Source organism: Diabrotica undecimpunctata, chromosome 5 (assembly GCF_040954645.1).
Source record: "Diabrotica undecimpunctata isolate CICGRU chromosome 5, icDiaUnde3, whole genome shotgun sequence".
NCBI classification, from domain to species: Eukaryota; Metazoa; Arthropoda; class Insecta; order Coleoptera; family Chrysomelidae; genus Diabrotica; species Diabrotica undecimpunctata.
This window is the reverse complement of record NC_092807.1, coordinates 131,160,792-131,188,531: the sequence shown is the minus strand read 5'-3', so window position 1 is coordinate 131,188,531 and position 27,740 is coordinate 131,160,792. Positions and strand designations below refer to the sequence as shown.

The 27,740-nt window shown below is 32.9% G+C and overlaps 2 protein-coding genes across 2 annotated transcripts in view; one reads left to right on the top strand and one right to left on the bottom strand.

Moving 5' to 3' along the window:
• The window catches only part of LOC140441799 (uncharacterized), a 591,049-nt gene that overhangs the window by 193,634 nt on the left and 369,675 nt on the right, over positions 1–27,740 (top strand). The window lies entirely within an intron of this gene.
• LOC140440788 (uncharacterized) lies at positions 22,558–25,798 on the bottom strand. The gene is made up of 2 exons (XM_072531151.1): positions 25,691–25,798; positions 22,558–25,091 (listed from the first exon to the last, which is right to left on the bottom strand). The coding sequence occupies exons 1-2, from the start codon at positions 25,755–25,757 to the stop codon at positions 24,667–24,669; spliced, it is 492 nt and encodes a 163-aa protein (XP_072387252.1). The 5' UTR covers positions 25,758–25,798; the 3' UTR covers positions 22,558–24,666.

Sequence of the window (27,740 nt, the reverse complement as noted above, 5' to 3'; positions counted from 1 at the left end):
AACCTAGTCCATCTTGCACTGAGTAGTGGAGAGCTCAGACTCACAGTCTCAGACTGGCAGGGATCTTGATATCATAGGTTAACAGCCATGTAGATTACGTATGCCTTTTTTTACAAACCCAGACTTTTTCATCGTTTCTTTCATTACGCGGTAAGGGAAATGCGTGCGTCGTTCGCTCATGGAGCGGCGACTGTCACGATATTCTTGACCGAGGAGCACAGAATTGCGTTTCGTTTCGTTGTCCTTGTTGTTGGTTACGTGGTTACAATAAGTCTTGCCTTTCGTATATTCGGCTAACGTTCATGTATTTTGTTCTAAATCAACTTATCTGCAGCCTGATTCGATTAGAGAACACTGCTAGGCGGGGAATTTGACTGGGGCGGTACATCTGTCAAAGAATATCGTAGCTGTCCTAAGGCCACCTCAGTGAGGATAAAAATCTCGCGTAGAGCAAAAAGGCAAAACATCTTGTCATCGATTTTCTCAAACGGATGTCGTTGTTTAAAATATGTAACACGCATTTAGTTAAGATGACGTTAGTGTCAGCAATTTTACTTTTAATCATTGGTCTATTAACATAGTATCCAATGTCTATATTGGATACAATTTTTTTTAGAAGCTTTTATTGGCATTTTAGTCCTATGCTTAAACAACGTAGTATATTTCGAGCAACAATGTCCCTTAAAGTATTTACAATCTTAAAAGTAATAGGTTTTGATAACAAGACTACCAGGCGGAACAGAAGACTGTCTGATAAACTAGCTGCAATTCGTGAAATTGAGGAAAAATCGGTGGAAATCTAACCAAATTTCTCAAACCTATGAAAATGTTATAGTTGATGGGCAAATATTTGCCTTTACAGGTTAGTGTCCCTTAAAGCAATTCACTCTAAGCATGCCAACGAAATATGTCATACAAATTTGGTCTATCTATAGTGATTATGTGATCTGTAATAATTAAGAGGTCGCAATGTTACTTTTAATATCTTTTTACATCATACAATTTAGAACAAATCCCAGAAAGGAAAAATACAATTTTGTGGACTAAAAGAAAAAATAAACCGGATCTTCCAGAAAAAATCAAGAATAAAGAATAAAAATGTTGTTCTTATGAGTACTCTGTACTATGAGAAGGCTTTTGTAACATAAATGACAAAAAGTCCCCAAATTATACGAGGAAGACAAATCGCTTGCTTTTGATTGTTTTCTATATTATGCTGGATATGTCAGCCTACAATACTTCCATTTTATGAATCTCAATAAATCCTCAATGAAATACCAACAAGGTGACAAATCGACGAGATTTTTTTGACACATTAAGAAAAAACTGTGGAGGACTAAAATTACATATCTTTATTAATGTGTGCGTTCTACTAGTGGCGCAGAGGTGTCGCAAGTTTTCTAACGAACTAGCGTGTACTAGCCATTGTGGGTGACAAAGTAGAGCTCATTGCTAAACTAAAAATTGTAATTTTTTCCACATTTTATTTTTAAACTCATTGCGTAACATATTTTCTAAAACTAAAAACGTATTCAACCGGAATGCATTATGTTACTTTTCTTAAATTGCCGACAAACATTCTCTTAAACGAGACACGTAAGGCACACCTTTAACATAAATCTTAAAAATCCATTACCATTGTAAAGCACAGACAAAATGGATGACCGTAATTTTCACTAGAATAATTTCTCTATATGTCAAAGAAAATACCTCAGCTGGCTCACACGAATCAGAAAAGTAAGCGGAAAAATATTTCTCACATAAGTCGAAACCTATTACAGAAACTTCGTTCGTTCTTTTCTATGACATAACAGCGTCCTTAGTAATGCAGTTTTAAAGTTCAAGCTAAGAAGCGATAAGAGTATCCTCAAGTTATTCCTTTTTTATGTTTACTTTTCGAAATCCAAGATCAATTGACAGCAAAGAAAAAGTCATCATTAAATGGAATTTCCTTTTAAAAAATATAAAAAGTTTTATTCAGTTTTGTTTGATTGAAACTAAAAAGTTGTCAAACCAATAAAGCAGACATTATTATGAATGGGATTATGATTAATAGTCTAGGAATGTGAACGACAATAAAACAGATTAAAACTATAACAATGATCTTAATGCCAATTATATTAACTTTTTCTAATGCTCTTTCGAAAACAAATATATTTATAAATGGGTTGTAGAAATAAATTACAGACTTACTCACAATCTATTCTATATATACAATCTTTAAAATGATTCCGGTACAAGTTCTTTTGTTGAGATGGCGTGTATCAAACGCTTATTTATGCTAAAGTTTTGTACATGGGTGTTGGTACCCTACCTTCTTACCTAGACAAATTAAGGCAGTAATACCACAAGGTGGTGTCCTAGGTTTAATACTTTACCTACTCTTTACCGGTGATACTTCTTACCTTAAACACGATATTACTGCAACGATTGCTGATGACAGTACCAGCCTTGCTGTCGAAAAAAAAAATATGAAGGGGCTAACAGGAAATTGCGAACATCCATAGGTCAGGTTCACACCTGAAACAAAAGATGGCGTGTAAAGTTGAACGATAATAAATAGGTCCATGTCAACTTTACTAATAAAAAAACAACACATTTACATAAGAATAAAAACCATCAGATTCCCTATGCTAGTACAGCAAAGTATTTAAGAATGACATCCGATGCTGGCTATCGCTGGAAAGCCCACATTAAAAAAATCATGAACAGCTCTGTATAAAATGTAAAATGATGTATTGAGTTCAAGATATGTACACATAAGAAATGCTCCTCTACAAGCACGAATTGGAACCCGTTTTGATTTATGGTAGTCAGCTTTGAAGCGGTGCTAGTAAGTAACGTTCAAGTTATTTTACGATTAGAGAACAAAGTAGTAACAACCATCATCGGTGCACCTTGGTATTATTACAACAGAGATCTCCATAGAAGATCTCCATAAAGTTCTCCAGAGATCTTTATAGAAATATTAGCAGCACAGAAAAATAGATGTAAATCAGGACTAGATATATCTAGAAACAAGGAGAAACATAGCGACTAGTAAGTAGAGTACGTATTCTTAGCGATGATTGAAACACTACAAGGCACCAGTTTGAATATAATAATTATAAAGGGATACCACTTTTGATTGCAATCTAGAAGATATTCTCTGAGACAATTTACAAACATCTGAGCTTCTGAGAAAATTTTAAGTGACTATAAAAGTGGATTCGGACCTGGATAGTCAAGAATTGACCAGATCCGCGTGTTAAGGTAGATTAATTGCTAGATAAGTCACAATTGTGGCTTATTCCCATTTACATAGTAATTACTTTAACATGCCACAAGAAAGTAGCTTCAGAACAATATTAAGGTAGATCTTTGGAAAATCAGGGAATTTTATATCGACGTCTTGTTATACAACGTTTGTAAATTCAAAGAAACATATGACAGCGTTATACGAGACAACATAATATAAAACAATGTAATAATACGACATAATGAATGGAACCCAAAGTATTATCATGTTTGTGTCTTTTTTCGTCAAGAGTACTTTTTTTTGCTTGCTCCTGGTGGTGGAAAGACTTTATGTCGGAACTGCAGGCTCCTCAGAACAGTGCCGGACTCGAGCCAACAGGGCTTGCTACCAGCTAAAACCACCACCGCCGTATTACTCCAGAGAACGCCAAATGGAACCGTCCTGTGCGGATATAACATCTCTTTGACGCCTCCCAGACTTATTCGCTCACCTCTTTGTAAGAATTTCCTCGCTCTATCAAACAATCTGCAAGGTATCAATAAGGTGTACCCCTGACGGGTACATATTTACAACTCTCTACTATAAAAGGAACACTCGACGCACTGGAAAAAAACACGCACGCTCGAAGTCCTTACTCTCTACCTACAAACACTCTTGATATATGCCCAGATTTAACTGGGAGGTAAGGACCCTATGGGGAGGTCAATAGTACCTAATTTAGCGTACAAGGTAACCAATCGGATGTTTTCGATGCAGCTGCTGAAGTATCTGATTGGAGCTTAAAAATTCAGGGATAATTACTGCCTAATTGTAGTTATTATTTTTTTTATTAGCGTTTGTAGAATAGCATAAAGTTCGACTGTATAGGTACTATTGAATAGTAAAAATTTGAATGTGTGTTTTTTAAATGTGTGAATATTTAAAAATTTCTACATAGGAAAGCTAAAAGGTAATCCCATCTGAAATTTAACCTGAACTCTCTGTGAAAATAAAAGTACATTTATTATTAACCTTCTGTGGTTAACCTGTTTTTTTTTATCTTTACCTAGTATTTATCTTTTTTTCTTAAGAATATAAATTTGTAAGGTTTTTTAATGCATCTAAATAATCTTATCACTGCAATCGGATTATAGTATATGTCGTTTGTATTATGTACATTTTATATATTACAAACTTACTACGCAACTGTGCCAATTTGTATATTTTCTAGAACTAATCTCCTATGTTCTGTAATACAAAGCCTGCCTGGGGCATTTGTTCGTTGATTATAATAAATACAAGGGAATTTGCTTTGGATCTGTTAGTAGTTAGCTTTAGAGAGCCCGTACAGTAAACTAGATATTTATAATTGAGTGGATCAACCCGACCATTAGATTTGTGTATAGAACGTATAACAAATTTCCTATCTACTTATCGAGGCCGGAAATTTACGTCAACTAATTTTTATACAAATTTGGTCAGGATTATAATTAAATGAATTTTGAGAGATCCTGAATATGCTCGTACCTTGAATAAATTTATAACTATTTAATAGTCTGTATAACTAGAACAAAATCGTGTTCATAGATAGACAAAGGTTTCAATAAAACTGTATTATATGATTATACTTTAGTTTTCTAACGGTTTGATGCCTTCTAGACGACAATAAATCGGTAGTAGTAATTAGGTAAATGAATGAACCTTACCGAGCTATGACAGCCTATTTCTCACTGTACTATTTATCCATCAGCCGACTGTATTCCACTCGTAACCTTATTTTGAAAGACTCGTGAACTTTTACTAGATTCGTTTGAAATATTTCTCTGGCTAGCGCATCATTCATATCAACAACGTAGTAATTTCTGATTTCGAAGTGTTTTTGCCAGCCCATTGTGCTATCAAGCTAACGTCAATAAAACTCATTTATCAATTTAAAAACAATGGTAATAAAACAAAAATACACGTTTAGTAGACATGCACATATCTCCTGCTTCTTCAAGTGCCATCTCCGCGGCGGAGGTCGGCAATCATCATAGCTATTCGGACTTTTGAGACGGCTGCTCTGAAAAGTTCATTTGATGTACATCCGTACCACTCACTCAGGTTGTGCAGCCATGACATTATACGCCTCCCTATGCTTTTCTTTACTTGGATCTTTCCCTGGATAATCAGTTGGAGCAAGGTGTATTTCTCTCCACTTGTAATATGTCCGAGATATTCCAATTTTCTTGTTTTATTTCAAATTCTCAAGGTGCCACTTACTACTAGCGCGTAGAAATGATGATTGGTCGCATGTTGGCGACCATCTTGGCAATCTGTATTTTGTAAACTGCGTCTCTGATGATGTTAGAAATGATTTTAGGCTACAGTAATTTTGCTATGTAGACATAGAGGTCAAAAACAATCTGTACGTAATATGTTGTCATAACTACCGAGCTGCCTGGGGTAATTGCAGAAGGGATCGCATAGCCCTGCGTTTACCACAGCCCCAATCCCACATAAAATGTGGAGGATGATTGGCAAGGTAAGCAACCTTCCAATCATCAAAAATACTGTTCAAAGACCTCAACACAAATACACATTCAATAATACCCGTGGTTAAAGATCTATGATAGATTATGTTATAAGCAACAGAGATATACGTCCATCGAAAATAATCCACGTAAGATGCCTCAACTCAGCAGATGTAGGTGACCATAGCCTAATATTTTGTAAAATAAGAATATGAAATACATCACATCCAAGAGAGCGGCACTAACACAAACAAAAGGACCAACTAAGGAATCCACGGAATACTTACACAGACAAGATTCCTGATAATGAAATATTAGAAAACTGGAGGAAAGCTGGGAAATACTCAAAAATATCATAACTAAGGCAGCTACAGTAGTACCTAGAGGGAGGAAAGTAACAAACACTACATATCAGAAAAGAAAACCCCATGGTTTAGAGAGGAGATCATAAAATATGAAGAAAAGAAGAAAGAAACACATTCAAAAGGGCAGACTACTTTCGATCTCTATTTGCTAAAGCTGACGATAATGAAACAGCAACAGCAGAGACCAATGAAGAAAGAAACATTGAGAAGGAAGATGCAAAGGAAGTATCAAGGAAATTAAAAAACAGAAAATCACAGGGAGAGTACAGAATACCGAACGAACTCCTAAAGTCCGGGAAACCAGATCTGACCAAGCAATTATTAGAACTGATCCAAAAGATAATAGAACAAAACCGAATACCACAAGAATGAAGATCAAACATTATAATATCTCTCTTCAAAAAGGGAGACAGATCTGACCTGGTCAACTACGGAGGAATTAACTTATTAAACACAACATTAAAATTAACAATCAAAATGATAACAAAAAAATTAAATCCAATTATAACACTAGCAGAAGAACAACAAGCCATGAGATTCTTCCTTAGCTTTTGTTGACTAGGTAATGTCTGATGTCATATGAACTTTCATTTTCTTTATTATCTCTTTTCTTTAGGTACGTTTTCTGTATTTTTTTTGTTTTATATGTCCTAGTGTCACTTTGAGCTTTATTGCTTTAACATTCGGAATAATGTGATTTGTTTTCTTTTTAACTGTCTTGTGATTCATAAAAAAATGGCAGGGTTAGTTGGCGAACGATATCCTCATGGGTATACGGCTTTATTTACGCTGGAATAAAAAAAAATTAAACTATACTAAGCACGAGATTAGTTCCATTATATCTAAATATCTATTAAAATTTTTTTTTTAATATTTATGAATTATGTTCCGAAAGCATATTGTTCTAAAATCACACTGTTAACTTTGGTTATGCTTATGGTTATGAAGCCGAAAGCATGGCCTGGCCAAATCCGATTCCGGTCCCATATACTCCAGCACTTGCTTGCTCGTCCATTCTTAATCCATTCGTGAACTAGGTAAGCCCGTTTCGACGGATCAGTGCAGGCTTTCGTTCCATCCACTCATCCCGGTCACAAAATTGAACCAAGAAGGAGTATGAGAACAAATTGGGACTGTACCAAAGTGAGCGTAGGACAATAATCGAGGGCCTGTCTCCAGATATCACAATGACCCAACCACCCATTCATTCCCAACCAGTATCCAGAGCAGATGAGGTGATAGGCTGCTACAATGCTGCTTTGTGCTCTACAATAAGATGTACAAGAGCCGCTGTGGGAGTACTCCTCATGGCTCATGAGATGCCAAAGCATGCTATTCGCTGTAGGTAAGTCAACTGGGCCTTACTGGACGTCAGTCTAGCCGAACCACCACACATGGCCGCATACGTCAGTATTAGCTTTATCATTAATTGGTACATCCAATATAGAATTTTCTGCTCCCGGCACCATTCCTCAACGAGTCTCCACTTACCTGAGCTATCTCGTGCACCATCCCCGGGAAGAACCCCTCGACTAGTATAACAATGTTATCGGCGTAGGCTTGCGCATATATACTTTGTTCGGTACATTTCGGTACGCAGCTATCTGCCTCTAAGAAAGCAGGGACGGGATCCACCTATCCAAGCTGTAGCCAACCCCATGCCTTTCCGCAGCATCACACATGGAATCAAAAGTATCGCAACTAGGAGTACCCTCAATATCCATAAAGCTAACTATAATTTTAATATTGTTCTGAAGCTATTTTCTTGTAGCATTTTAAGATTTATATTCTCAACTATAGAATTGATAAAAAAAAGGCACTATAGAAAAAAACGCAATCGAACAGTAATCTTAAAATTCATTAATGAAACAATCAATCAATCAAGTAATGTTCTCTAATCAAATAAATGTGAATCGTTTGCAGAATAAGGCTGAAGTAGGATATATTCAAACCAATTAATAAAGCAACCAAAGCAAACACAAGGGCTTAATCGACCTCAACTGATACCTATCGAATATAGTTAACTTCTAGTTTATAGATACTTCCAGTTACTTAAACTATAGTGACTGGGTTATAACGAGAGAGCAAGCAGATGAGTTTGTATAAACTGTATGCAGCGCCGGCAACATCTGTGCACTTTCTAATCACTTATTCATTCCGGCTTGCTCGGAATCCTACAATTAAATTTTCCCCAAAAGACAATATCCTTATATTAGGTAATACATTTCTCTCTTGCCGGAATTCTCTCATTATCTCTCCACGTGAAAGATGAACTCGCTAGGAATTCAAATCGAATTTTGGAATTAATGAGCCGTTCTGTCTTCCTCATTTTTCGCCAAATTAGATACAACGGTAGTTTCTGAAAGTTGATGATTAGTTGGTTGTCTTCACTTTTTTGTCTCCTTTTGTTTTCAATTATTTTACTATTATTTATCAAAGTTGAATTATTTCGGTTATTGTTATAATTATTCATAAGAGGATCTGATTTACTTTGTCAGAAAATGCAAATTAATAAAATAAAGACATTTTAGTGGGACAGAATAATTTTTTAGAACAGTAGATACATTTTTTATGTGAGATGTACCGCCTAGAGACCTATCATTTATATCTATCATTTAAAAGACTCCTTATGCGGCGTTTACATTAGTCAAGTGAGTTGATCAGGTTAGTATGCATGCATGTCAATTGATTTAAAATGGCGAGACTTGCGGTAAAGAAAGCTATGTTGCAAACCGTTTTAAGTATAGCTAAGGAATTAGCAGAAAATTGTTGAAAATTCTTTCGGAATTTTGATATCGGCATTCATAATTTTTGAAAGACCGATCGCACTTTTCCCGGAAAAGGTTACTTCACTAGTAAAAGCAGCCACAGCTTTACATAATTGGTTACGCAGATCGTCTGCAGCTATAGTTTGTCAAACATAAGAAAGAGTTTGAAAACCTTACAATCGCCATGCAGTGTTATGGCGATTGTGAGATTTTTAAACTTGAACAGTGAACTATTTTGCACCAACTTATTCTTTGTTTGTTTTTTTGCACATCTTTATTCTTGCACATCCCTCCCCACCCTCACGCTGGTAAAAATTCCCCCGCATAGTGATCTGAGTTAATTTCGCTTTCTGACGAGTGTCAGTCTAAATAAACACTTAGTATCCCTATTTTCGAGATGCAATTTTAAAACAACGCAAATCACTAAGTGCTTATAGAAACTGTAAAGATTTACAGCGATTTACCCAAGGCAATTTGGCAATTCTATTGCGTAAATAAACATTTAAATTTTGTTTATTTTCGTTCGAAGATCCCAAAAGATCTCTTTAAAAATATGCTACCACCATATTTTCTTATACTATCAAAAATGTACACATTAAAACATTTTAGTAAATTTAATAAGTATACAAGTGTTGTAAAAACAACCTGTATAATATTGTAATAGTATAGTTATTTTATCAGGTTGTGCGCTCAGGTCGTCAGCTATCGTGTTAACGTGTGTGCGACTGATGCCCTACATAAGGGACCCGTCCTCCCCTCGTTATATAACTTAAGACAGACAGTGCCAATTTGCCTCTCGGCAAGTGAAGGCCGGGTGTGTGTGATCCCGAAAAGTACGTAAGCCGCGTATGCGCTATCGTGAGCCGGTGTTTTCAGTGTTTTGTGTTAAAACGTATATAGTTGGTCTCTCTCAATTTTATCATTTCATGTATATCTGTTACTGCCTTCCCGCACTCACCGTAAAGCTAATATTTGTATAACTCTTTATGTAACTATCAGAATTGCGATAATTGTCAATGTTTGAACCAGCCCTTAAGTCTATTGTGTAAATAAATCGAAGGAAAATACATTTTAATTGTTTTATTGCTTCAGTGGTCCTTAATAAATATTTTGAAGCAATTAGGTGTTCAAATACGCCTCTCTTAAGTGTGGATAGTTTGGCAACAAAGTTTACCCTTTCCATCCAACAAGAATGAACTTTTAATACGTTCGGGAGCATTAATAAGGCGTGAGCCAATTATACACAATATGGATGTTACCGCTGAACACATATTTCACACAAAAATTAATCGGAACATTCCAGTGAATAGCGGGGAGAACTGCGGAACCAAGAAAAAATCGCTTAGGTGTCTAGGTGTGCGGAATAGTTAACATGCTTTCAAAAATTTCGTTCTGTTCCGCTATAATGGGCTTAGAGTGGCAATTGGAACCAAATAACAGAAGAAAAATATATATTAGAAAATATACTTTTAACTGGGAAAACCGAAATATAAATAAGGTTAGTGTAGACACAAAAATAATGTGAGATTATGAAAGAAAATTACTCTTGATGGCTAATTAGATAGGTAAATAAACTGAAAATACTTAACTGTAAGGTGTGCACAGTTCACAAGATATATTATACATCCCAATGTGTATTTTTCAACGAATAAAATAATACTTGTTACTGCTGATGTATGTATAAATAATATACCAGAAGTTGATGTGATTGCCTCAGCGACATTAAAAAGTTATTTTAAGTTAGAGGGAAACATCATCTTTAGAAAATCTACTTCGTTCGACCGCACCGGCATAATTTACCGTCCGAAACAGTTGTAGTCTGTTTTCAGTCCGGAACCTATTCGTATACGAAGAGAAACCGAATGAATAATTGAGTAGATTGTGTTGCAAGCGATGAGGAAAACACAATAAGGATTGTAGAAAAATGAAATATTTAGATGATCCTGCACAGCAATTGCGCCTTAGGCGGCGCTAAATCAAATATTCAACACCTACTTGCAGTGTACGGTCTCTGTTCTAGGGACTTATAAAAATGAATGGATTCCATACGCATACGCGCTCCTTACGTCTTACTGTTTTCCGAATAGTGTTCCTCTGCGTCACATTCAAGAAAATGTAAACATGAAATTGTATCCGGGAATCCTTTTAAATGCAAAGCGTTTCTTTTTTACGATTTCTTGTCGAATTTTGTCTTGTATTAGGTAATATTCTTTTATTGTGGGACTTTTCCCACGCCGGTCTCCCTTGGAAAACTTGAGTTTGAGATCGAAAAACATAAATTTGTTGTAGTTATAAATTCAATTATGCCCTTTTCCGAATTCCATAAATACAGGAAAACTGCCTGGAAAACAAATATGTTCCCAAACAAAATATTTCCACATTCTTGCAACCTTTAAAGAATCCATAAACAGTATAAGATTTCTCAGGCATTGTATATACTTGTTTTAGTGAGTTAAGCAAATTGGCTTCACTTAATTGACTTCTGCATATGAGATTTATGGCAAGCCAGTAAATGAACGTGAAATACGGCGATACTGTATTATTTTTCGTGTCACTACCGAATTGCATGAAAATTTGGATTTGGTTGCTACTTACCCGCCACTTCACTTTTGGACTTGTGCCGTTGGTTGTTTTTTATGTTTTAGGGGTGAAAACTACGCCTATTAGAAAAAAAATCGTATAATTGTAAATTGAAGCCGGTAATTAAAATAAAACATCTTTTAATGAAGTGAATGAATGTTAATTAACATTAAAAACCATAATTTAAGATTTTATCACAGTTTAACTCCTAAATCTCACCCTCTAAAATAGTTAGGGCGTAAAAAATAGGGGTCAAAACTACTCCTATTAGAAAAAAATCATATAATTGTAAATTCAAGCAATTTGAAATGTTTTAGTTATACAGTGACATTAAATTTAGATTTTTCTGTTTTAATTTTTTACAACATAATTTCTACACTTATAAAACCACCCCTTACGAAGAAATTCGAATAGTTGTAGTTTTTTTTTTCATTGAAACTATAAATACAATAAATTTTTAATCATTTACATCACAAATGTTATAAATTTATTTGATTTCAACTTAAAAAAACCCTTATTAGTTTGTAAGGATAGGTGAAAGTATGTCTGTGCCTTAATAGCACATTATGTCTGCAGCCAATATGTATTGTATTGTTTTTTGCCGACAATGAAATACCTTCAATTGCGGCAACAACATCCTTTTTATTTCTCCAGTCCTCAGAGACTTGAAATGGTTTATCTGGTGTTTATTGAGCGTCTAACATACACACAAAGCTGCGTATGGAGATGTTTCTGGCTCGCTCATACTTCAAAGTAGTATGGATGTGCTTTTTTTGTAAGAAGCTAGATATGCCTTGAGCTTTTCTAGGCAAGCTTCACTTCCCAGAGGAAACTTTTGATAAAACTGTCGGTGGGTCGTTTCATATTGTCTCTTTTAATTAGGACGACAGTTTTATTGCATATTAGGTGAACTGGAACGGCCCCAGGTCTATTAGGAAGCTTAAAACAATACTGTTCCGTCCATTCAGTCAAAAACTTCCTATTTTAACAATCAACTTTACAGTTTTTACCATCCATATCGATAAGAAATAAAAATGACAAGGATCGACAATTACAAGTTAACCAAGCAAACAACACACTTGCTCTCAGCTCTACGACGTGACTACGATACGACTGGCTGGCTAATGTCGACGAGGCGGCAGTGTTGCCAACTCTACGCGTGGATGTCCAAGCTATGCGGCGGCAGTGTTGCCAACTCTGCGGATGCAATCGATTGGAAAAAGCTTTTAAAAATTATATTTAAAATTTATATGATTGAAATATTAAAATAGTTATGAAAGTCCAGTTTTCGACCTTCCTCTTTTTGGAGTTTGACCGCGGTCCGCCAGTTGTCGACCGATGATTTAGAAGAACAGTTCCCATCGAATTAACAACTCACCGAGCGAAGGTTCTGTAAGTTTATGCTCGACCCACTCGACCGATTCGGTAATCGGTAAGACTCTTGTCGCATACTTGTTTCTAGCAAGAAAGATACTTGAAGAGTTCCAAAGTCAACCAACAAATATACTTCTATTCCCAATTCTTTTTCCAAAGATACTTGGACCAACCCCAGTGAGGAGAGTGGTCTTCTAGAACGTACCAAACTTTTGCTTTTGTTTTTATTAGTTACATATAATGTTGGATAATGTGCTTATATATACATTATATATATATATATATATATATATATATATATATATATATATATATATATATATATATATATACATTATTTATAATATACATGCTTTTCTAAATAATTTTGATTTTTGGTGGCTAGTTTAGTCTGAAGCGCAGTGTAATTCTTTTTTTCTTTTTATACGTATAAATAAAAACACTTATAAACACTTTACTGTTTAACACGTAAAACTCTCTTGCTTTGTTTGTATTATTAAGCTAAATTTTAAATCTCCATGCACATTTTGTAACCCGGATCTACGAAAAGCTCCCACTAGCTAGAAACAAGCTTATCACGTAATTCGGTCGCCCGCTTTTTATTTTTCTTTTTCTCGATTTACATCTTATTTTTTTCGTCGCCAATGAGCTTCCACTTTATCCTTTTACTGAGAGAAGTGTCTCCGAATACGCTCTAGGGTTTATGTATTTTACACTTCGTTTAATACTACTCAACATATAGTGTTTTTTACTGTAGGGTACAAGATATACAAGGAAATTTAAGCTTGCTTTCTAGACTGTAGGAATTAGCGGACGTGCTCTGATGTTTATTATCAAAAAACTTTAATTTTTAGATTTTTTTTTAATTCACTTTTAAATGTAAAATACTGCTTTTTGGTTTGGATGGTGTTTATAGTTAATTTTAGGGTTAGCATTTGGTTTTCGTAATGACTTTTCTTATAAGATGTTCTCCGTGCCCTTGTGCCTTAATCTTCTTATTTTTTTTATGATGATTTCCCATCTTTAATACGTTTAATGGCCATAGTTACTTCTTCATTTGTTATTTCTGGGCCGCAGGAATTGTCTATTTCAGTTAGTTTTCTTGCTGTAACTTGCGAAAGCAACATTTATTCTTTCCTACTTCTTAATTTTTTTTTACTTCTGCAACTATGCTGGCATTGCTCTGTTTTCTAGTGTTTTACCTATACTTCTATAGAGCTATACCTCTTTAATCTTTTCGTGCATATAGTAGTCGACAAGTATTCGTTATGTTTTTTTCTCGATTTCTGTACATTTTTCCGTCAGCCATGCTTCTTTTGCTGTATGGTAATATATGTATGTCTCCATTTCGTTACACAGTTCTTCTATAGTAGCGTTGTTAACTATTTTCGCAAAATTCTTCTTAAGCTTTAATTTTTACTTTCTCCAGGATGTTGTTTTCTTTTAATAGTTTTATATCTATTTTAGTTTTATCATTGCATTTATTGTGTTGATTGTCAAAAATCATTCAACTGGTAAACTAATCATTTCTTCATTCAATTGGGTTGGTAATGCTCTTTTGTGTAAAAATTTCTTGAACTATTGTTTGCTCCCTTTGCTGTAAATTTTTGCCGAGACCTCATCTAATTTCAGATAGTGTCTTTTACACCCCGGTAAATCCCTACTTTTTCATAAAATTTTCTCTCTTACAAAGTTTTCAGCGTCTGAAAAGAGCTTTTCGTGAATATAGGGTCATTTTCCGATTTCAGGTGATTCAAATAAAACGTCTTCCCTTCTAAGGGGCATTCCAACTTCGAAATTTATCATACGACTCGTACGTGTCCTTCCACCTACCTACTATAACCTTTTTCTTGCGAGTATTACAATAAAAACGTTCTTAAGACCCTTAAGGGACATCATAATGTTTCAAGACAGTCTCATAAGTGCAATACATTTTGTTATTGGTCTGTAAATCAAGATTTTCCAGATTATGGAGAATGTATCCAGTTGATGGGCTAGTAGCCAATGATAGGTCGGACGGTATTTTCAGTTGATAATCATAAAAGTTAGTTTGTTCAGGTGATTTGTGGCAAAAATATCCCGTTCGTGGTCAGTGAAAATTGAATTTATATTACAAACACGAAATTTTTGATATATACAGAATTGTAATGATATAATTTGGTAGTTATAGTACAATCTAACAGTTATAGTACAGAGATATACTTCTAAATAATAATATATAATATTATATGTCAATGATATAATTTTATTTTGTAACGTTATAAACGTTGCATATTTGTTGTCTTCAAAAAATTGTTTCTTTAGAGTTATTTCATAGTTCATTTGTTACGACGTTCAGCCCCGATAGGCATTAATGAGATGCCTTACTAAACCGTACTATTGGGACAGCGCGGCATCTCCCTACTGCCACACTAAAGTTTTGAATTCGGGACACCGTGGCATCAACTATAGCCCACACAGCTATATAAATTACATTGTACATTGGACATGGTGGTCCAAGAAGTAAAATAATTTCCTGGATGGATGGAATGGAAAGGTAAGGAATGGAAATTATAAAACTTTATCAAGAAATAAAAGATTTTTATTCAGAATATGCAAAAATAATTATACTAATATAAAATAACACAAAACTTATCTCAATTTTTTAGGAAGATTGTTTCTGTGTCACTAGGTATATAATCCTCTGATGATCCGGAATTTGCATGTGTCGAATTTTGCATTTCCACTCCTACGTCTTCATGTGACATAAATTTTTTCGTAGGAACCCATACAAAAAATATGTATAATCTAATATTTCATTGTACACTCATACAATAAGCGTACGCAAAGAGCACCGAACAATGAATGACTCAGAATATAACGTCAAATACTTAGGTCACTTTAGACAAGAATCAAAAAGTTTAAGGCATCACGTAAATGCCACTCTGTCCAGACAAACAAATTTATAGTGCTCGTACAGCGAGACATCATCGATGTGATGCCTAAAAAATTTTGTGTGATAACTCGATTGTCTTTTTTTTTGAAAATGAGTCAGAAATGCGGAAAGGAATCCACAATCCCTGTCTTACAAAAAAATATGACCAATGGACAAGAAAAAAAAATAAGCACTGGGCCTGAACTTTAACGTTTTGTTTTACTATTTTTATATCCATATTTAAATTTTTTATTAATTCGTTTCAATTCACTTCTACTATTCGTATAACCCTCGTATGCGTTGTTGTATTTAATGTTATTAAATTAGTTAAACTGAATATTTAATTGGTCTTTTTCGCTAAAATATTTCATTTTCTGTTGTTTTTTCAAGGATGTCGAAGATTCCAAGAATAGGTTATTTAATTTTTTATATTTTTAACAATCGCAATAATTTTCATCCCTTAAAAACCAAAACAAAATCTACCTGCTGCAAAAATTGAAAAACAAATATCTTGCTATATCTCGCGTAATTTTCGAGCGAGACAGGCGATCCAACATCCATTTTAAAGGTGATTTATAATCTACATGCTTATGGAAGTGGAGAATTCTTAACTGTTTAAATTTTTAATAGGAATACATAAAAATTGCTCCAAAACGGTACTAAAGCGATCTTTAAAAGACCACATCTCAGTTAATTTAAGTTACAATAATTAAAAAAAAAAAAATTTTCTTTAAAAAATATAATCTTTCGTTCTCTAGTAATTTTTCCGTATGTTCGATAGTTTTGTACTTATTTTAAAAAAAGATTTGTTAAAAAATTTCAAAAATATTTTTTTCACTGTCAACCTAATTGTTTGCAAATTATTTCTTGTAAATTGTTCAAACTTTTGGATCCCATTACTGACCTTTAAATAAAGTGAATTTAAAATGGATAATTTTTCATTGCAATTAGGGTAGAAATACAAATGGTAGTAGTATTGTTGCTATTTTCTCACGAAAAATAGGAATCGGCCTTATTTTCGTCATAACTCCCTTAGTTGATTCGCTAGAGAGTTCTACAGAATCTCATTTAAATCCTTTTTAAGTGCTTTAAAAAAGATTTTGTAAATTTTTCCAGTAAATTGACGGTTTTCCTGTATTGTATGTTAAATTTTCAAAAATGTTCGTTAAATATGTATATTTCTCAGGGGTTTCTTAGATACCTCGGTTTTTATTCCCTACTTATTGTTATAAATTTCAAGAAAATCGATGCATGTTGATGGAATTCGGAGTTAAAAACCTTAGTACACTGGATTAAACAGAGCTAGACGAAGTGACTCAAGAAGAGAACCCAACGTTTAATTTCTGTACAATTGGAGCTTAACATTGTATCCTTTAACATAAAACACGTTCACTTCTTTCTAGGTAAAGTTACTTTATTAAGAAGCTTAAAAACCGATAAAATCATATTTCTTTTGTCTAATTTAATCTATCTAAATACCCAGGAGCTTATTTACAAAAACTTTTTAAAACCATTCCTAAATAATTAATTCATGCATAAATTAATTTAAAAACTATAGAATTAGAATACAATAGTAACTATTAATTTTTGTTTCAGGTATGTTTCGTATGTAAAATAAGTATTAGCTAAATGGTAAGTGTTAAATCGCAAAAGTTTTTATCTATATTGTAGCATTTTACACGATCGGTTCTAATTTATATAAATATATTTATTTATAAGTTTATAGCACGATAAATATCAACCAACTGAGATAATATCAGCGCTACTTATACATACAAGTTATTATGTACTAGAATATTCTGAAATAGTCCACCTCTATTCGCTTGCATTAGCGGTTCGATCTCCATCCCGGTCGATACATTCGAAAGGTTCCCGAACACAGATCATCGTCGTCTCGAGATGGAACCGTTATATTATGGGCTACGTAGAAATAAGCATGTTCGGTACAATATAATATACACATTACAAAATTATTATACATTACTAAATTATATAATAATAAATTATTTTTGCCAAATTCGTTGTCACACTTGTAGATATATATAGTTTGGTGTAGACGTAGGTCTTTAAAACACCACCGTAAAAAACGGGGCAGTATTGCGTAATATCGACCATGAGGAAGAACTTCTTAAAACTAATAAGAAGTGCAAAGCCAGTTATCTGGGGCATGTGTACTGAGAAAGACATTATGAACTTTTGGGTTTGTTGATGAAGGCAAAATTGAAGGAAGCAGAGGTACAGAAGATATTCATTGTTGAAAAACATCGAAGAGTGGACTGGTCTCGGTACTCAATCCTTATTGAGAGCCGCGCATAATACAGAAACATTTGTCATAATTGTTGCCGCCCTCTGGAAATCAAAAGTGCACTTTAAGAATTAGAAGAAGCTATATACCTTTTTCACTTTATATTCACAGCCCACAACAAAAAATTGCAATAGAAAATAAGGAAAATTTCTTACAGGAAGTTTCTGAAAATGAAAATTGTCATTTGTTCAAAAAATGTTTTATTGTTTGGTACCTTCGAATTCTTTCGTAAAATTTCTAACAAATCATAAAATAATTCCCTCCTGTATGACGTATGACGTATGAGGTATTCTCACAGTGGACCGGGAAAGGTTCTCTAACACCGTCCAAATGTAGCTGAATAACTATATCGGCTGGGTATTAGTAATTAGGTATAATTACTTCAAATTATTCCTTCGACTTTTGGTGTATTTTCAGTAAGCGGTGGTTCTTTTTTCTGTATGGATTTAAATAAACTATTTCTTACTCAGTAGAAATATAAAATATTCCAATTATAAACAGTTTATTTTAAATTGTTCGATAGATGATACAATTACCATTTACATGCTCTCTGCGTTTGTATAAGAAATATTATAATTTATAGTAACTGATACGTGATCGGATCATTCACCGTTTGGTTGCTTCGTTCGGCAGTTGACACGTAAGAGAGGGCTTTTTGTGTGCTATACTTCGCAGAATCAAATTTTGGACAGCGCAGTGTTGCAACGAGGGGAAAGAGGTAGGAGCATGTTGCAAGGTTTGGATTAAGTCCGAACACACAGATAAAAATCATTTGCGACTGATTCGAGAGAATAAGATCAACATTTAATCGTTCGGTTTTCTTAGGGATAGCACTTGTAATCCTATTACCTAATGAGCAAGAAGAAGATTGAATGCAAGCGAATTTATCGAATCTAGTTTTAATTTTTGTACCACTAAGTCGATTTTTAAAAGAGAATGCAAACCTACCAAGTGCCCTGTCAATTGGCAATGCGGAATAATAAATAATTGTGGACGGTAAATATTATTTCCTTAATAGTTAATAGCATTTTAAATTAACGATGTATTTTGTTGTTCTCAGCCTAACAACAAAATCGGCTGTGATTAACCGGTGAATTCGGTGATATCTTGTTCACGCCATTCCTAAAGAAGAAATATGGATACGGTGCTGATATAAACTGTGTTTATATCCGATTTGAAAGGTTCAATAATTCGTCTCGTTCGTAGACTGTAGCCTATAAAATCTTTGCTTTAGGTTAATAGCAATTTTAATTCTTTTTTTGATTTCTGGAACAGTTCTCCCAAGTTTTGAATATAATGCTGTTTATATATAAAGAAAACATTTTAAAAGTTTTGGTTCATAACATTTGTTGAGGTTTCTTTTTAGTTCTGTCAATTTAATAGCTTGCATTCATTTAATATTAAATGTATACCTTATTATATACAGGGTGGTCCTTAAGTAATTGCACAAACAGAAACCGTAGATTCTGCACTTTAAAATATTACGATTTAAACCAACTTGCTGTAATAAAATGTTGATATTAAGAAATATACAGGGTGTTAAAGTGGAAATTTAAAATTTTATTTTTCGCTATAACTTTTACGTTTGTAAATATGTTTGGACAAAAATTTACGGTTGGATGCTTTTGAGTAGGTTAAATTATAATTTTATATATACTTTAATGTAGCTAATAGAGGGCGCCACATATGCCACATGTGTGGCATAAATTTGCGCTTAACTTTTTTGCTCTTTAAGTTAGCTCTATTTGTGTTAAAAAATAAAAAAGATACATTATTTTTACAAAGAAAAGGTATGCTTGTTAGTAACCTGAAAATTTAACCGTTTTCGAGATAATCACATTTTATAAATCAGCTGCATAATAATTCTTAGTTTGATATTTGTGCGGTAAAGTACTAAATACATGTAGATAAGCATAATTAATAGTTTATTCTTATTAAAACAACTCAAAGATGATAATGTAACATCACAAAATGTCTTATTGGAGAAAATATTCTTCATCTTCTTCTTTAGGTGCCGTGTCCGTATTCAGACGTTGGCCGTCATCATGTTTACGATTTCCCTTTTCTATCGCTTCTTAAGTTTTTATAATGGCGTTGTATTACTTTTTCTCTATTGTAAAATGCTAAAAACCCAAAATATGTGGTTTATGCAAGATGGTACACCACCACATTCTAGAAAGAAGGCGGTTAGAATATATTTAAATACAACTTTTCTGAACGTTAGATTGGTCGTGGTAGTCATATTCCTTGACAATGTGGTAAGATATAATTATTTAATTCATAAAAAATCCGAAAAGAATACTTATTATTCATTACGTAAATTGTTTACCCATCTTTATTAGGACAAATAGAAAATAAAGTTCAATCGTTTAGCAAATTCCCATCTGTCAACATAAGCACGTGTTGATATTCGCCGTCTCATTCGTCAAGAGGCTATTAAATATAATCTATTGCCTTAAGCCAGACAGATTCTCATGTTACAGATCCACACTTGCCAGCATGTTTAAATTCAAATTGTATCGTGTTGATTTTTAAGTTAATTTATTGTGTTATATTTATGTTATAGTTATTGTTAAGTTATTTACTGGTCGTGTTATTTTTTAGAGTTTAGTTTAATTGTGATTTAATGATTAAATTTCAAGAAATTCTTACACTAATAGTTTCAAAAGTAAATATTTTAAAAAATCATATGATAAACATCAGTACGACCCTGTTTGGCTTTCACGTGCTTCTATTGACAATTGGGAATTTGTAAAACGAATACGGTTTAGAGCACAGGTATTGAATAACACATATGTCTCTTGTCTCATAATACTTTTGCTACAAATCTAACCTTAAAGGCTCAGCATTTTTACAAAAACATCATCGTTGGCCTAATAACCGATATTGTTATAAATATAGTAAACACACAGGCAATTTAGTCCAACATAATATTAGTTCGTTAGTAAATCATAATAGTTCATCTGTTCAAGGTGTAATTATAGTTACTCGTAAGCTGTAACGTAATCATATAAATAAGTAATGTCATCGATAGGTTATTCCGTGTGTATATAAGTAACCAATGAACAAGATACATCACAGTTTAATACATTATTTAACCTCTGCGACAAATAAGATGTAGTTTCATAATATACCATAAGATTTGCATATGTATCCAAAAGAAGGTATTCATACATTATACAATATAATCACCACGTAGCCCAGAATTTAATCCGCTTGATTTTGGTGTATGGGGCGCATTAACACAACGTATCTATAAGAATCCCACAAATATTCGCAACCAAATATGGGAAGAAATAAATACTGCAACAGTTTCTTTAGGACCAATGATGCTATTTAATATAAGACGATCTTTTATGGAATTAATTTATATTTAAATGGGAATAAGCCACAATTAAAGGTTAAAATACGTTTATTGACGTTTTAATTTCCACTTCGGAAATTGAAACGTCAATAAACGTATTTTATCCTTTAATTGTGGCTTATTCCCATTTAAATATACATTAATTTAAAATGCCACAAGAAAATAGCTTCAGAACAATCTTTTATGGAATGTATTGACAAATGAATTAAAGAAAATGGTGGACATATCGAACACTTACTTTAATAAAAAGTTGTGTTATTTAATTTAACTATTTTTTAATTTGGTTTGTAAACAAAATGTCTTGATTATGACTTTAATTTAACATAAAACGTAAAATGTTTGATGTAAAATCCTATTATTCTGTTATTTTGTCAAATCCTATTATTAATTATCCTGCTGAGATATTTTATTTATTATTTCGTTAACTACATATAAACTATAAAGGTATTTTATACCAAAATTCAGACGTATTAATGATTTTGTCTATTTTTTCTCCGTTGCCTGGAGTAATTGCCTTAAATCAGAATTATGGAGCTGATTTGTAAAATGCGATTATCTCGAAAACGGTTGAGTTTTGAAGTTATTAACCTTTTTTTTGTTAAAATAATGTATCTTTAATATTTTTTATCCCAAATACAGGTATCTTAAAGAGCAAAACAGTTAAGTGCATATTTATACCACATATGCGGCGCCCTCTATCAGTCACATCAAAGTGTGCATCAAATTTTAATTTCTCGTATTTATAAGTACCCAGTTGTAAATTTTTATACATAAATGGTTACAAATATAAAAGTTATAGCGAAAAATAAAATTTTAATTTTGCACTTTAACACTCTGTATCTTTCTTAATGTCGACATTTTATTAAAGCAATTTGGCTTAAATCGTAATATTTTAAAGTGTAGAATCTACTGTTTCTTTTTGTACAATTACATAAGGACCACCTTGTATATTCAATATATACCTTAATTTGTTAAAATAGTTTAGGTGTAACTTTTGAATGTTGTGTCGAGCATTAACAAAATAACTATGTTTTTATTTCCCGTCAGTATAAATATCCAATAATTTGGTATTGTGCACTATAAATCAAAAATTGATTAGCATTTTTGTGTTTATAGGTTTGTAAATATTTTAAATTATGGAATAAAAACGAATAATAGTTTATTATCGCCCCTTTATTATTACAAATATACAACAGCAACGACATATTGATGGCCAATTTCATCCCTACAAATTTCGCTTAAAATAAATATTATTACAAAACTAATCATTGAATCAAATATGCATACCATAAAATAAAAATACTAGTTCTTAACTAATCTGACAATTGTACTCGTTTAAAGCTTTTTTAGCGTCAGATATAAAAGCTTAATTACAAAATAATAATATATGTGCAGACTGGGACAGTAAAAACAATAGCACAGTTAGTTTTTATATCTAGTGGTAACCAAACGCTAACAATATTGTGTTTCCACTCGAAATGAAACAGAAAGTATGTAGAAACTTTTTAAATTTCCCTCAAAGCTGTATTTTTTGACAAACATGCAATATTTATACCAATTTGTCTTAATGGATTTGGATTTTTGTTACTAAAGCCCTTTGTTCTAAATATCAATTGATTAAAAATACAAACGGTGCATGGTACAATCTTATAAGTTTAAAAGAAAATTTTGCGTAAACTAGTGTCAACGATTTGAGTTGTTGAGCGAAACCAGTTTGGGATTTTAAATTTCCTATATAAATGAATTTACCTAGATTTGCTGACAAAAACACAAAGATCATAAAATTGGAAACTAGTCATGTGATTCCAAAGTAATTATTTCCCATATCAGCTATGGAAAACTAGATCATCATTTGTAGGATTTTCAATGAGTACCTCCTTTCCTTTAGTAGTGTCAAACAGCAGAAACTATTACGAGGAAAACCAACTGAATTGGAATCGGTCTACAAGCTTAAATATAAGTTTAGATGAAATAGAATAAATCAAGAGATCAAGTAGATTGTATAATTAAGGATATGTAACCATAGTAGATTTAGGGTGTAGTCGGTGTGCAAATTTAACAATTGTTTAAATGTTTTAACCTTTTTTGCATCAGGATGTGTATCAGGACGTTTTATCAAGAATACAAAAAGAAAAACAGCTGTTAACCACAAGAAAAATAGCCACATTCGACTACTTCGGTCACATAATGAGGAACAGCAAAAGATATGGATTTCTGCAACTAACTTTACAAGGAAAAGTAGAAGGAAAACAAACACCAGGAAGGCGAAGGATTTCCTGGCTGAAAAATGTACGTACATGGTTCAACACAACAACCACAAATCTTGGCATTGTACAAAGTACAGATTGTCATGATGGTCGTTAACACTCGAAACGGATAGGCACTACAAGAAAAAGAAGAAGACAATTTTTGCATCCATGTCCGAAGTGAAGCTGAACAATAATTTCGATGTAAATAAACAATATTCATATACTGTTGATCGTTTATACAATAACAAATAGTGTTAAAGCTAGCTTACAAATAGGGTTGCTAATTTTTTTTGTCTAATTAGAAGTCATTGAGAAGATGGAAAGAGCGATAAAGCGAAGGGAAGATTATGTGGATGAGGACGCAAGAAATCTCCATGGCAGTCGATCGTGGAGGAGAATGACGTACCGAATGGAGAGGTTTGGTGAGGGAGTTCAAACTCGAATTGGGCTGTAGACCCATAGGATGGAGAAGATGGAATAGACATAGAGATATACAAGACAAAAATATTTCTTCAAATAGAGGTAGTTATCAAGATCAAGCTTAAATGGTGAATAACGTAAGGTAGCTTAAAATAACAGCAGGGATATGCAACATTTAAAATATGCGTTTAAACGATTTCTATAACTTAAAGCGAACTTTAAAAAGATGTTAAGAAAATTATTATTTCTTTCTGTTTCTATGGTATTAAAAATGGTTAGTATTATATATGTAAGCGTATGATCAGTGCTTGTAACTTGTTATTAACACAATAAAAAAGTTGGCTGGTATCAATGGATGAGTATATTGAGTATAAACTACTTTTTGTAAACAAGAACAAAGATGTGGTAAATATGAGTAGGTACTAGAGAAGTGAAAGGTATTTATAGTTATAATCTTTTGAATTGTAAATATGAAATATGTAATATTTATTCTACTAGAAAACAGTTAATAATTGAAGTTGATTACAATTTTTTCATAATTTGAATTTTAAGCGATATATGTCGTAGAAACATGTAAGATATTGTTCAGATCAGGTTTTACCCTTTAATACCAATTGTTGGTCGGCACGTGTCCCCATTACAGTCTTCAACAGCTGCCAAGCTCACATTCTCGATATTTTCCAATATACAGTTTTGATCTTCAAGGTCATTTTCCATGCACTCTGTATTACCACATATTTCAATAAGGTCGTTAACGATGTCGGTGAGAGTACAAATTTGACTGGTGAGGACAGCGGACGTGTTGTTTTCTACTTGGATGATTACAGTAATAGTATCTTGTATCCTGCAAAGTTTATCTTGTTGGACGTCAACTTCGACACTGACGTTGAGAATTTGGTTTTCTATATTATTCAGTGTGGTATTAGAATTTTTCAAATTGCTGTTTTGATCTTTTATTTTGCTAAGGATATTGTCCAATGATTGTCTGCAAGCACATGGGTCTGTGGTGGCTCCCAAGAATGCTGTAAGAGATTTAAAGATGTATAAGTAAAGCAATCAATACTTTATATGTTTCGTATAACAGTGATGATATAATAAAAATAAAATTAAAAGATTTAGCTTTAGGAGAAAATTATAAATGCTTTTCTGGTACTTTATATCTTATTGGTGCTCTAATTGAATCGCGTACCAAACTTTTTCTTTTATCTCTTGTGAGTGATATTCATGTTTGTCATCCGATACATAGAGTCCATAATGCTGACATTTTTGAGTTTGTATTTGTCTGGCGTATTAGAAGTGATTTTATTAATTGGAAATTGAATAATTAGTTGATACCTGAACGTCCCACAGAATTATGGAGGAAAAGGTAGCATCCAATTAAAGAATTAAATGATAATTGCTGTCATATTTTTTCTCATATTCGGTTCATATTTAAATATTATCCTTGTTTTAAATTTTATTTGTTGACGATTATATTCTTTCAAAAATCAAAGATTTTCAAATAATGTACGATAATGATTATATCTTTTTTAACACCTTGAGTTGTCGCATGTTCCAATGGTGACATATTTTATTAAAGTTAAAAAATAAGAGATCTAGATTGAAACAAAATTTAACTTACTTGCGAGATCAACTGATGTACCAGCTACGTAGGCAACAGTGCAAACAAAGAATACCAAGTACTTCATTTTTGCTGTTCTTGATTATTGAAGTATGGCTCGACTACTGTGAGCAGATATTTACTTTCTTTAGTATTTATACAAAATCTTTATTTGAATACGGGATTATTTTGTTATTTTTACCAGCGATGCATTTGATGTTTACGCTTATATGTTTTTGTATGAGAAGGTTATGTTTTGGTGGTTATTTTTAAATTATTTATAAAATAAATAGTAAGTAGGAAGAACATCTTAAGTTAACAGAAATATTTAAACAATAGGCGTTACGTGTAAAAGGTTTAAAAATGTATCCCATAATAAAATTGTTCTATTACAATTTGTTCCTTTTCCGGGTTGCCGCTTTTTTGAGAGATTAACGATCAGTATGTCAGGTTTTTTTTATTTGTGGGACGTAATTAATGTTACTTTTTACTCTAGCAACTATATTAATCGAAATTTGCTCTTTTTAGTACATTTTCTGATCAAAATTGTTTTATTTTTTGTTTCTATACGAGCCTAGAGGCATATAGTTTGAGCAAAAATCAATATGCTACAGAATTTTATGTGGTTGGGCCAATTAATCAACAATATCTTATACTTTTACCAATTACAATAATTATAAAATAAAAAAAGAGAAAGTAATGTCTGGCGCAAATTAATTGGACCAAGTATTTAGTCAGAGTTACCCTTACCTGTGTGGAGTCACCCTTACTATTAAAACGGTATCAGTTAGTTCTCTTTGGCGAAGTGCCTACTAATGTTTGGCAGTAATTTGGTTCTAAATTATTCCAAATTTCCTGAACTTTACCCTTTAACTAAAAAAATATGCGAACCGATTTAGTCGAAGCGCATTTTTCATCTGATGCGAAAGAGTCTCGATAGGGGATAAATCAGGACTACTTAAAGGCCATTTTAAAACAGGAATATTCAGTTCCTGCTGAATCCTTCAATCCATGATTGTTACGGATTTCATTGTAAAATACTTTTGTACTTCCTAGCATTGACTGACAGTGCCATTAACGAAAGCAGGTCTAACTCCTTGAGAGAACATACAACCCAAGATCATCTCATATAACGGGAACCTAATCTTTCTTCTGAGGCAATTTTTGTGAGACTCTTCCCCTGTCATTCGAATAACTCTACTTCCTGTATCGAATAACACAGATCTTAAACTCACATTCCATCGCTACAAATAACTGAATCTCATTGACCTTGAATCCAGCTTCGATGCTCTTCTGCCCATAAAAATTGGTTTCTTTGTACGAAGTGATTCTCCCTTTGCCTAAAGTGTGATGATAAGTTTAAAATATTTAAGTTGAGATAATGGTTGCTTGTAAAAACTTATCTTATAGAATTCATATCCCATTTTGTTCATTCTCCTCAAACAAGTGTCTTTTTAAATTGGTCAACTAACAGCATTTTATTGTCGATTCTCGAGAAGAAGCTTGGCGATCTTGTTTAGTAAGCATTGTGACAACACTCTAATCTTTTTCGATGATTTTTGAAGTACGACCAGCTTTAAATTTGTTTCATCATTTCCAATTTATTTAATTGTGAAATTATATTTCTCACTGTTACTTGGGGAATACTTAAATTTTGTGCAAATTTTTTCCAGAAACTCCTTTCTTATGGGTCGCAACACTGGAATTTCGTATAACACTTCCGCGAATCATTTGGAACTAAATTAAATCACTCAATAACTTTTTGAGCATGCAGAGAAGGCTTTTTATAGAAAACTGTGAATTCCAGTGTAGAAAATAAAAATAAATTTTACCCAAGCCAAGAGAAAATTCATAAGATTTGGAGAAACCAACTTTCGATGCCAATTACTCATAACAGCAATGCTGGATGTATTTTTTACACTTCTCACCACTGAAGACAGAGCTTTATAACTGGAAATCCACTGGATCAGACTTAGTTCAAAACTTCTGGCTAAAGAAGTTTTATACCGTTCATGAGCTTTTAATAATTAATTAATCGTTTTATTTATAATTCATACGCAGGAAATATCAC